This window comes from Molossus molossus, unplaced genomic scaffold (genome assembly GCF_014108415.1).
Source record: "Molossus molossus isolate mMolMol1 unplaced genomic scaffold, mMolMol1.p scaffold_m16_p_2, whole genome shotgun sequence".
NCBI classification, from domain to species: domain Eukaryota; kingdom Metazoa; phylum Chordata; class Mammalia; order Chiroptera; family Molossidae; genus Molossus; species Molossus molossus.
Window position 1 is genome coordinate 29,246,078 of NW_023425355.1, and position 12,900 is coordinate 29,258,977.

The 12,900-nt window shown below is 45.8% G+C and overlaps 1 protein-coding gene across 3 annotated transcripts in view; it reads right to left on the reverse strand.

Moving 5' to 3' along the window:
* Positions 1-12,900, reverse strand: part of LOC118635700 (protein BHLHb9-like) — a 27,176-nt gene continuing 14,276 nt past the window's right edge. The window contains exons 1-4 of one of the 3 annotated variants that reach the window (XM_036270476.1): positions 9,106-9,155; positions 3,314-3,410; positions 2,655-2,726; positions 1-2,328 (exon numbers count right to left, since the gene is read on the reverse strand). In XM_036270476.1, coding sequence (XP_036126369.1) covers positions 357-2,027 — 1,671 coding nt within the window. In that variant the 5' untranslated portion in view covers positions 2,028-2,328; positions 2,655-2,726; positions 3,314-3,410; positions 9,106-9,155 and the 3' untranslated portion in view covers positions 1-356. Of the gene's footprint in view, positions 2,329-2,654; positions 2,727-3,313; positions 3,411-3,523; positions 3,699-9,105; positions 9,156-12,900 lie in introns of those variants that run through there. The other 2 variants (XM_036270477.1, XM_036270475.1) reach the window with 2 other exon arrangements.

Genomic DNA, 12,900 nt, shown 5'->3' on the forward strand with positions numbered 1-12,900 from the left:
TTTTTTTTTTTTTTTTTTTTTTTTTTTGCCATTTGAAGCCACATATGGATCTGAGCAGATATTCATGAACAAGTTAGCTTACTTAGGATGAACTGGTTCACTAATTTCTTAAGTAAAATGTAAGTGCCCCATCTACACAAGATAAAAATCAAGAGACATTTTCAGCTCACGATGTAATATTTATTTGATACCCCCAAAATGGTCTAGCTGAAACCTAGACACTGTCACAGGTAATATTGTTGAACATGTAATTCATAATGTGCACACTATAATAAACAAAACATTGTGGAAGGCTGTTTGAGAACAGACAGCCTATCAGAATTTGGAGATTGTTCTGTGTTTATTTCTGGCTCATTTTACATTGTTTCAATAATCACTTTAACTTCACGGAAAATGGCCATGAGTGTATTATAACTCAAGTGATCAACAACTACAATTGAACCCTTTCTGATATGCTCCTTTATGTTAATAAATATGGCCACGGCACTAACAAGATTGGCTTTTGCTTCTTTCTGGTTAAAGATTAGTTTTAATGCTGCCAATGCCTTTGTATTGATCATGTCTCTGGCTGCAACTGGGTTTTCAGACATATTCAAAAGTACTTTCAAAACAAGATTTCTGGTTTTGTGATTTCCCTGGGAAAGCAAGTTGAAAAGCTCTGAAAAATAACTGGCAACAATATGGTGATGGTTAGCAGCGGTAGTCAGTTGCCCTAGTATTTTTAAGCCAGACTGCTGTCCAGGTGAGTTCAAGGGAAAACATATGGTTTCCTTACACATATGTTTAACATGTAATTCAATCTTGCGGTATCTTTCATTCCCAGAAGGAGAATTCAGAGTAATCACAGCCCTTTTTCTCATTTCAGAGGAAGGAAAACTAAGCAAGCTTTCAATAAGTGTCACTACACCTACCTCATTAATGAACTCTTGGGCAAATGGATGAACATTAATGATCCCCATTGCAATTTGAGCTATTTTATGAATGAGAGGATCAGTAGTTGACTTAAGCAAGGTAACAAGTTTTTCAAATTCCTCAGAATTCATGTAACATTCCATTTTGCAAGGGCAAGCAAATGGCTTAATCCCATTCACCTCCCTGATCCTGATTTGGCGTCTAATCTCCTCTATGGTCTGAATGCAAGGGTCAGAACCAAATGGGTACTCTGGGAGAGGTTGTGAGCATGAGGGTGTGCTCTTAGAATGACACACTGTTGCCATAGGCAAAGAATGAGTATTTTCCTCAGCTGAGGCCAGCACAATATATGAAGGAGGCCTTGTCTCAGATGGGACTTGGGATCTAAATCCTAACACTGCTGGAGTTACAGCAGGGGCTTTGGGCCAGATAGTTACTTCAGACCAGTCCTTGGGCCTATTTTTTTCATTAATTTCATCCACAGGCTGGGGCCTAACTATTCTGCTCACAGGTTTAGGATTAGGGTCAAAACTAGTTTCATCTCCGTCCCAAAACCAGTTCCCAATAACGTTCTCTTCCTCCTCCTCTTCAGCCCCTGGCCTAGCCTTACAGCTAGCCCTGGCCACAGGCTCCAATTTTTCAGCACAGGATGGGGGACCAATATCAGCTTTACCTTCATCAGCTTTACCTTCATCAGCTTTACCTTCATCCTTGGCACTGGAACGATTACCAGTCTCTTCTCCATTCCAGAACCAGGAACCAACACTGGTCTCTTCCCCAGCCCAGAACCAGGTATCAATACCAGCCTTATCTTTACACATGGACTTGGACTCAGAGCTAGCCTCAGCCACAGAACAACACTGAGATATTGGAGTCGCTTCCTCTTCAACATTAGGACTGAAATTTGTCAGGGCTCCTTCTTTCATCTCAGTAACAATCTTGCTCTTAGACATTGCCTTCACCTCTGCCACTGCATTTGCCTGAAACCCTGGCTTGGCTATTGCTTTGGCCTGGGTCTTGGCTAGAGGTCTGACTATGCCAGTAGCCTCCCTCTTTGATTTAGCTTCTACACCAGCCCTTTTTTCAGTTTTGGCCTTGTTTCTACTCCCAGTCATGGTTAAAGCCTAGTTATATCAACAGCCCTATAGTCTTGGCTTTGGTTCTCAAAGTGTCCCAGGTCAATGTGTTGACACAATTTCACTGGGTCAGAAATAAGCTCTGTAGCAAGAATTAGAGTCAACTGTCAGTTCAGCAGTCACACAGTCCCTTTTCCAAACACAAAGCTTCTGTCAATGACACAGACAGAGGGCAGAGGCACTCAGACTGAGGGAAGATGATGGTTCCTGAGTGCAGACCTGTCGAAAGTGATAATCTTCCACCACTCCAAGGTCACCACAGCCACACCTGGAGATGGACCTAAGGTGGAAGAAAGGAACAGGCTTTGAACCTCTTCCAACTGGGCTCATCTATGCAGACAGCCATACAGGACACGAGAGAGCAGAGATTGAGTGTGTGGTAGAAGTGAAATTGCAGATGACTGCTACCTCATTTCATCCCTTCCACACTCCCACTAATGCCCAACAATGTCCTGCTCAGGCACTACCACACTCTTCTCTGTATTAAATAGGAGTAGAGATGATGGAAAAGCTTGCTGAAAGTGAGAGAGGCTACAGACCAGCCAGCCCCTTTGGCATATACACCACTATACTCTACAGGTCTATCCAGGTAGGCCTCACACCAACCTGCACTGATATCCTTCTTTCCTTGCTTGCTTCAAGTGTTGATAATCCGTATAGCTGAAATCACAGGCAGACCTATGGACAAAAACACAGCAGGGATTGGAATTTGGAGTTTTGGTAGACAGACATGTACTTTGGTTTCTAGACATAATACCTAGGTACTTTTCCAAATCCGGGGCTTTTGTTATACAGTTGGCCCTTGAAAAGTGTGAGGGTTGGGGAGCTGAAGTTGAAAATTCAGATAACTAAAGTCGGCTCTCTGCACACATAAATTCTCAACCACCGAGTGGAACCTTGAACAATGTGCTTTTGAACTGCAGTCAGTATAACTGTGTGGATCAACTGAACTGTGGTCCACTGAAAAATATCCACATATTAGTAGCCCCACATAGTTCAAACCCATGTTGTTCAAAGGTCAACTGTATGTTTGTGGCCTCCTTGGTCCTCCTCTTGGCTTCCCTTCCCATTTCCTAGGTGTCTGTCAATTACCCTATAAGCATAATCCTGGCTCACCCCCATCCCCTATTTCCTATACCAAATATGAGGGCAGAGCTGTCTAGAATGTTGGAAGACAATGGCTCCAAGATATGCTCTGGTCTCACCCACTTGCCAACAGCCAATTTCCATCCCCAATCAAGAGGGATGCTCATGCTCATACTCACTTTGGATCCAAATGAAAAGTTTCAGTCTTCTTTCTTAATCAAATTCAAAGTCAATAGCTACCTGCAGATTTCTACAGGAACCTATAAAAGAATAAACCTAGACAAACAAACAGGCAGAGAGAAAACAAGAGATTGAGATGGCCCAACACCCATGACAAGTGTCATAACATATGCTTTTGTACAATCAAAGTCACTGTAAATGTCTCCCACCTGTCTGTCCCTGCAGAATGATTGTCCATCCATTCCCCTAAGACCTGCAGCTTGTCTAATTATACCTCCCAACTCTGAAGTCAGCTATTTTCCCAGCAGAGGCCACACCTCTTTTCCCTGAACAAAAATATGAGGTGCAAGAGTGGGTAGTGGAAAATAGGCAACTCTATTTAGAAAGCAGGCAGTACTATGGAAAACAATCTGGTGTTACCTCAAAATATTAAAAATTGAACTTCCATTTGACCCAGTGATCCCACTTCTAGGAATATACCCTAAGAAGCCTGAAACACCAATCAGAAAGAATGTATGTACCCCCATGCTCATAGCAGCACTATTTACAATAGCTAAGATCTGGAAACAGCCCAAGTGTCCATCAGTAGACAAATGGATAAAAAAGCTGTGGTACATATACACAATGGAGTACTACAGAGCTGTAAGAAAGAAAGATCTCTTATCCTTTGAGACTACATGGAGGGACCTGGAAAGTATCATCCTAAGTGAAACAAGCCAAACAGAGAAAGACAAGCATCATATGATCTCACTTACTTGTGGAATATAATGAACATAACAGTCTGAGGAATGGGGTAGTCCCAGAGACGTGGAAGTGGGGTAGACTGACAATCCCCAGAAGAGGGGGTGGTGGGGAAGAGATAAACCACAGAACTTATATGCATGAACAGTGGACACGGACAACAAACTGGGGGCAGGGAGGGAGGGGGAGGGGGGAATCAATGGGGGTAAAAAGGAGAAACATCTGTAACAAAAATTAATTAATAAAAATAAATAGATCCTAGAAAGCAGGCAGTAAAGATAACGGGGACTATTATTTTAATAGCATTTTTGCATGCCTCTGCCCTTTCCCATTCTCTATGTATACACAGGCCCTATCTCATTCACCACCTATGCCAGCCAGCACACACAGCAGGGGATCTCAGGAGTTGCTACCCTTCCTACCAAAGAAAACTCCTCTAGCTGGAGAAGAGTCACACCATATAGAAAGAGGGAAGGCTATCCAGCAAAACACCAGGAAAATATGTTGACAATGGTATAAAAATATCAGGTTAATGAACAGATACCCAGAGTTGAGGTCCTAAAACCTCCTTTTCAAGAATACGGAAATAAGTAAATAAGTGCATGTCAACTCCCATGGTTCCTCAGGTATCCCATCTCAGGAAATTCATGAAAGCTTTTGTGAGACTGCCCCTGCACCAAAATGAGAGGCCCTGTGAGGGGTAGATAGAGATGGAATTTAGGTTTCCTGAACTAGAAACTAAATGAGCAGAGGGACTACAAGTATTTGAAATGGAATCTTCAGAAAACTTTCTTCTCAACTCTGAACTCCCATTACCTCAACATATTCAAGTATGCTGGGATGTTGAGTAAACAGATCCCGAATAAATAAGAAAGATAGATTAATAGCATGCTGTTTGTTTATATAGACCCTTCCAGTGAAAGTCAATCCACTCCTTACCCTGTCATTTGCTTGCATTTAATTGGGTGCAAAATCTAAATATGAAAAGCAATAAAAGTACTGTATTAAGAGGCGGGTAAATATTTCATTTTGGTGTCTTCTTAATTCAGTCTCATTTCTGCTGAAATCGCCAGACCTAAAGCGCAGACATGAGACTTTGGCATCAACCAGGCGCCTGTGGGAAGGGAGAACACGCAGGACGCGGGGCCCAACAGGTCCCTGTCAGACTCCGGGCCCCGAGTAGGCAACACCATCGCCCCCGCCCTGGCGCCCCCAGCCCAGCCAGCTCCGGTTCCGCCATTTCTCCCGCGGCAGCCTCCCCCACAACCGTCTCCCAGCACAGACTCCCTCGAGGGCGGGGCGCGGGCGCCAGGAAAGCTGGCGGGAGCGTGATTCGCCTCCGCAGGGGCCCCAGGAGCCTCTCCGGCCACCCTGCGCCCTGGGCCGGCCCGCGCCGGTTGCCGCCGCCGCCTCCTGGCCAGGGTCCCCCCGGCCGCTGCGCACCTCTCTCAGGGACCGGCTCCGACCGGCCGGTGGCCTCCTCCTCGCCAGGATGCCAGGGGCTGGGCGCGGGCTGTAGGCTTGTGGAGAGTGGGGGGCCACCCCCGCCCCACCACACCCCCACTTGCCTTCACAGCCTCAGGCCCCAGGTGGTCGTGCTCCCCTGTCCTCAGAGCTCCGCACTCAGATTCCCACCGCTTCCGAGCGCTCCGAAGTGCAAAGCGGCGTCCCGCCCCCCTCCCCCCTCGCGCCTCTGCACCAACCCCGCCAGGGGCTGCGCAGGCTGCGGCACGAACTGCTGGCAGCAAGGGTGTCGGGAAGGGGGGCGGAGGGATACGGCACGAATGGACTCGACGCCCCCTCCCAGGCCCACCATAGTTCCGACCCGAGGGGGCGGGGCCGGGGCCTGGAGGAGAGCCAGCGGGGGGGCAGACTGAGGCCAGCCCGCTTCAGCGGACCAAGGGGGCCCCCTGCTTGGCGACTACCCTCCTGTTCCTGGCACTACAATCCGGGGGACCTGTGGGCGCGGGGCTGGGGGCCAAGGCTGGAGGTCGGAAGGAACTGCGCTGGAGGCAGCAGCGGAGGGATACAGCCCGCTCTGTAGTGTACAGTAGTCCCTCTCCACTTCCAACCTGGACTTTTCAGGCTTCACTGGGAGGCGGTTTTTTCAAATACTGTACTATATTTGAAAAAACCGGGATAGAGTGAAGCCCCGAGAGTGGAAGTGTGAAGTGGTGATAAATAAAGAATCCTACCTCGTGGAAATTCATATATGGCGGTAGAGTCTGGAACTGATCAACCGCGATAAAGGAGGGCCAACTGAATGTCAATCCCCAGACTGATCTGTCTGCCTCCCTCCTTCTCCCCCCTCCACCCGCCATCCTTCCTGGAAGCTGATGGGACGGGGCTGTGAGAGGAGAGGCAATCCAGGGCCAGACTACCCCACATGTCCTGGGGTGACCCCCAAGGTTTTCTTTTATTGTTGGGGGGGGGCTGCCATGGAGACCACATCATTCTCCCCTCTTCTAAAGGAGGGTAGACCTAGACCTCTAACCCTGGGAAACAGTCCAGTAATCTGCGTCCAGAGTCATACTCTCTGCCACACTGCCCCCCCATTCGAAATGGTTACACGTGTTGCCATTTTGTGATCCTTGCAGTTGCCCAAGAGTTCTCTTCCCTGTCAGGACCCACACTGGCCATGCAATCTCCCTGCCTGTCGCCCCACAGCCAAGTGTCAAGCACCAGGTAGGCAGGACCCGGCTTCTCTTCCTCTGTTCTGTCAAGTCTTCTCTTGCAGTTACATCCAAACTCTCTCGTGATCTTTTCCAGTGTGGAAGTGTGGCAGGATTACAACCATCTTGGATCTCAGTCACTGCCAATACACGCCTGTCTAGTGTATCCGTTAGAACTGTTAGCACATTTATCATATATATTTTAAATTCCCTGATAATTACAGTTTGCAATATATATGAGCCTGGTTCTGATGTTTGCTTTGCAGTCTCAATCTGCTTTTTCTTGTCTTTTAGCATGCCAATTTTTTGTTGAAAGCTAGATTTGCTGCACTGGGCAATAGGAACTGATGTGAATAGACCCTCAGCAAGAAGTTTTGGGTTAGGCTGTTGAGCTGAGTGTAATGTTTGCTGTAGCTGTAGGTGCCAGTGTTCAAATTCCTCTAGGGTCCTTATTTTGTCTTCCTTCTTAACTTTGGGTTTCTCTAATTACTCCTTGCAGAGAGTCTGCATGTTACAACTCTTAGCTGTACTCCACTCCTATTATACTGGAGGCTTGTGACATGGTAAAAACATGTGGATAATATTATAATCTTACAATTAAATTCCAATCCTTTGTGGGCCTGTGTTCCTAGGCTGTGTCTTTCACAAATATTTCTTAGCTTCTTTCCCTTATGTGAGTGGGCTGGTTAGGAGAAATGCCTTTCCCTTAGCAGAGATAAGGCTCTGGGTATGTCTTTTCCACTGTAGAGTAGGCCTTTGTCACGGAGAAGGTTCTGGGTGTATCTTACACGAGCACACTTCCCCTCTCACTGCCAGAGCCATGAGATATATCTGGGATCTTCATGGTAAAAACCTGCTCGAGTTCCAGGATTTAAAGCCCACAAATCTCTAAGACTGCAGGTTGTGTTTCTCACTCATACTATTCCACACTCAGTCTCCAGCAATTTGTCAAAATTACTATTTTAAGTCTTCTCCCATGTTTGTGTCTCTAGCTGTTTGTGCTCTATGTAAGGAGAGATAGACTGTGACTCTCCGGATTTGTCTTTTCTCCAGAATTTAGGGTGGTCATTTGCCCTGTGACCTCAGTTTTCTGATAGGTCTAAAATAAGTAATTGATTCTCAGTTTGTTTAGCTTTTTTCTGGTGATAAGTACAGGAACAATGACTTCCAAGCTCTTTACATGGCAACTGGCACTGGAAGTCTTGCCTATGGATTTTAATCCAGGGAACAGCTTTTGTCTTCTATTCAGCTGAACTTCAGATCTGAACAATGAGAAACTATCTGATATTCTGAAATACCTGCAGCATGTATCAGGTCTTTCTAGTTCCTTTTTAAAATGTGATCTAGTTATATTATGGGGTAGGCTGGGGTAAGTAGGAAGAGTACATGAGAAGAACTACTCGGTGGCTTTTAACAGTCTTAATTGCTAAGACATTGCCCTGTGCTCTTTGTTACTATAACCTCAATGCTTTGAAGTACTCTGTTTTGCCTACCATAACTAACCCCTGACTAAAAGAACATCAAGTTTCCCTCCCTCCTCATTGTGGTCATGTACCACAGGGAGGCTGATCCCAGTTCCACGGGTGAGTCTGCATTATCTAGGGATAATCAGTTCCCTTGGTACTCTGTGGTTCAGGAAGGAGTGATAATCTAATTCTAATTCTACTCAATAACACATTAGGAGAAGAGTGCAGAAGAACTCAGAAAAGTGTCCTCACTCATAAGGAAAGGCAATCAGGAAGAATTGTCTCCATTTCTTTCTTAGGAAATTGCTTCGCTCCTAGATTCATTGCAGCCACCAAGCTTCCAGCCTTAGGATGGAAGCTGATAGAGTCATCCCTTGCCAGTTCGAGCTTCCACTTTCGCGGCTTTACTCTATCGCGGTTTTTTCAAATATATTCATTAAAAAGTTGATTGAGACAGTAAAAATGATACAGGATGCGCTGGGTTGCCTAAGTCAATTATACACCCTTGTATTACTATTAAAATTAAAATTACTGTACATATGGACTGTAGGCCTATGTATTCAAGCACCCCCGCAAATCTTTCAAATCCAGGTGCAACCGCTCATCCACTCCTTGTGTGTAGGCAATAACTTTTTTCCAAAAAATCAAGTGTGGTGAAACCAAGCCAATCAGAGTGTGCTGTTCACTGATTGGCTATCCTGTCCTCTTCTTATCCTGGCCAATGATTGGCTCAGCCTCATGCAAGTTCGTTTCTCTCATACACATTTCTACATCACTACGCATTAGAAGCATCTTTGCTCTTGTAAGTGTTTGTGATTTCTGAGAATTTTTATCTAAGCCCCACAATGGCTCCTAAATGTGCTACTTCTTCTAAGCCTTCTGACGATGAAAGCACCAGAGGAAGATGCTTACCATCCAGGAGAAGGTGAAACGCTTGGATATGATCAAAGATGGCAAGAAAATCGTGGAGGTTGCCCGCCATTATGACTTGAATGAGTCTACGATTTGCTCCATCTGTAAAGATGAAAAGAACATCCATGCAATGGCTACTGTCACTTTCAACAAGGAAGCAAAGAGCATTGTAACAAGTGGTAATAAGTTCATAGTGAAAATGGAGTCTGCCCTAGCTATATGGATCAGCGACAGCCTCAAGAAAAACATTCAGTTGGATTCTCTGGTCATCCGGGAGAAGGCAAGGCAGCTCTATCAGCACTTTACAGTGGACAAACCTCAACCAGGACCCTTTTCTGCAACGTTCATGAATTTCACAGCGAGCAAGGGTTGGTTCAAGAAATCCCAGAAGAGGTACCATCTGAACAGTGTCATTCTCCACATAGAAACTGCCTTTGCTGACCAGCCTGCAGCAGAGGACTATGTGAACAACACGTTCCAGAAGATCCTTGAGGAGGGCAAGTATCATCCAGAACAGGTGTTCAATATGGACAAAAGAGGACTGTTCTGGAACAGAATGCCTATGCCTTCCTGGACATTCATTTTCAAGGATGAGGCCAAAGTCCGTGGCTTCAAGGCGTAAAAGGATCATGTGACTATTGTTATGTGTGGAAATGCTGAGGGATCTTTGCTCAAGCCTGCCCTTATCTACAAGGCCAAGAACCCTAGGGCCCTGAAGAATAAAAACAAGAACTTGCTGCCAGTGCACTGGATGCACAACGACAAGGGCTGGATCACAAAGCAGCTGTCATCGGACGGGTTCCACGAGTGCTTCATCCCCCAAGTCAAGCTGTATCTCGTGGAGAAGAGACTCGAGTTTAATGTCCTTCTCCTCATGGACAATGCTGGAGGTCATGCACAAGACCTATCCTACGATGGTGTGCGGATCGAGTTCCTTCCTCCCAACACCACTTTGCTGATCTAGCCCATGGATCAAGGCATTATTTGCGCGTTCAAGGCCCTCTACATGTGAAACATCCTGCAGAACCTCATCAAAGGCATGGACCTTGAGGAGAACTTCTTGCTGAAGGAGTACTGGCGGCAGTATACCATTGTGACCTGTCTAAAGAACATCCAGGCCGCATTGAAGGACATAAAGACAGAGACCATGAAGGTCAGCTGGAAGGTGTGGCCTGAAATTGTCCAAACTACACAGGATTCACGCTAGAGGATATAAGCAACTCGGCAGTGGATAAGGCAGTTAGGCTAGCCTGGATGCTGGGAGAAGGTTTCGCAGATATGACCCACGATGATGTGGATGAGCTGCTGGAGACACATTTGGATCCCTTAACTGATGAGGATCTGGTGGAGATGACTAAGTCTGCAAGTAAGGAGGAGGAAGAGCAGCCAGAGGTTCCTGGGAGCCAGGAGGCAGAAGTGGACCTTACACTTGAGCATCTCTTGCAAGTTGTGAGAACTATTAAAGAAGTACGGGGCATGACTGGCAAATGGGGCCCACAAATGATGTGTGCATTGCGGTTCCGGAATGCACTTGATGGAGTGATAGAACCCTACAAAAGCCTCCTCATGCATATGAAAAGACAGCACCAGCAACTGCCTATCACGATGTTCTTCAGCCACACACCCAGACACCCACTGCCTATTTCTAGTATTCCTTCAGCAGAAGAAGACAAGTTTGCACCTGCTAAAGATACTGCACCACCTGAAGACTCTCCTACTGAGGTTGTGCCTTCAGAGGAGCAGTAACCTTGCTCTTCTTTGCTATGCAGTACATCTCTTCATCTTCATTGCTTCATCATCGAACAAGTTGCACTATTTGCATAGGTTAGTGATTTTGTGTAAGAACTGTGTGTGTAACTAAATGTACAATAATAATATATTTGTAATGTCTAATATGTCTTATTTTCTCTTACTTTGTCTAATATATTGGGTAATACAAGTGCAATGGTGACTAAAGGGTGTTATTTCATGTCTAGAGGGCTCTAATAATGCTAAAAAATGTATTTAGAAGGTTGTAAACAGGTTTTCTATGCTCTGTGAAAATATTAGATTTATAAATAAAGAATCCTACTTCACGGAAATTCATTTATCGCGGTAGAGTCTGAAACTGATTAACTGCAATAAACGAGGGCCGACTGTACTGTGAATGGCAAAACTGTCCTTAGCTGAGTTAAACAACCATCAAGGCTTCAGGTGGACTTCTGGTCAAGATGGCGGTGTAGTAAATGTGGTATCGCGTCCTCCCACAACCACATCAAAGTTACAACTAAACTACAGAGCAACCATCATTCAAAGCCACCTGAAATCAAGCTGAATGGAAGTCCTACAACTACAAATTTAAAGCAGCAGCCACATCAAGACTGGTAGGAGGACGAAGGCACGATGGGCTGGTCCCACACCCACATGTGGCAGATAAAAATCAGGAGGGACACCTCAGCTAGGAAGGTCCTCCCTGAGGACTGAGGGGTCCCTGTCCCACACCAGGCACCCAACTCAGGGTTCCGGTGCCAGGAAGAGAAGTCCCGATAACTTCTGGCTGGAAAAACCAGCGGGAACCGAGGCTCAGGGAGGCTGACGTGGCTGGAGCCCCAGGCAGCTCCTCTAAAAGGGCCCACGCACAAACTTACTCAGACTTGTTCCCTCTAAGCTCAGAGGGGAAGCAGCTAGAGGGGCACCAGAGACATACAGGAAAGAACTGAGCTGTTTGGCATTGGAGCGAGGGCTGAAGAGGGGGCTTTCTCCTAGCCAGACATGCTGCCAGAGGCCTTTGTTCCTTTGGTGAGCCCTCCCCTGGAGTAGCAGACAGCCGCCATATCTGGGACTCCAGAAACCTGGATACACTGTTTGCCCCACCCTAGTGATTCCCTGAGGCCTTTCCCAACCCAACTTTTAGGCCCATCCAAGCTGCTGCGAGTTGCTTTACCACAGGATTGGCCTGTCTTGGATCCTGCTTCAGGTTTTCCTAAATTCTTTCAAACAAGCAGCATCTGGTCTCAGCTAGTCCCATATCTCTCGTTAAGTAATACATAGAAGCAAACACAGGGAGGCAGCCAAAATGAGGAGACAAAGAAACAGGTCTGAAATGAAAGAACAGAACAATACTCCAGGAAAAGAACTAAGTGAAATGGAGATAAGCCACTTAACAGATGCTGAATTCAAAACACTGCTTATAAGGATGCTCAATGAACTTAGTTGAGAACCTCAGCGAACTTAGTGAGGACCTCAAGAGCATAAAAAAGGACTGTCAGAAATGAAGGATTCACTAACTGAAATAAAGAATAATTTACACAGATTCATGAGTATAGTAGGTAAAGCCAAGAAGCAAACCATCGATTTGGAATATAAGGAAGCAAAAAACACCCAATCAGAACAGCAAAAAGAATCCAGAAAAATGAGGATAGTGTAAGGAGCCTCTGGGACAACTTCAAGTGTGCCAACATTTGGGGGTGCCAGAAGGAGAAGAGAGAGAGCAAGAAATCAAAAACCTATTTGAGACAATAATGGCAGAAAACTTCCCTAATTTGGTGAAGGAAACAGACGTACAAGTCCAGGAAGCACAGAGAGTCCCAAATAAGATGAACCCCAAGAGGCCCACACCAACACACATCATCATCAAAATGCAAAAGGTTCAAGACAAAGAGAGAATCTTAAAAGCAGCAAGAGAAAGGCAGCTAGTTACCTACAAGGGAGTTCCCATTAGGCTGTCAGCTGATTTCTAAAAAGAAACTTTGCAGGCCAGAAGGGAGTGCCAAGAAATATTCAGAGTGATGAAAAGCAAGAACCTACAACCAAGAT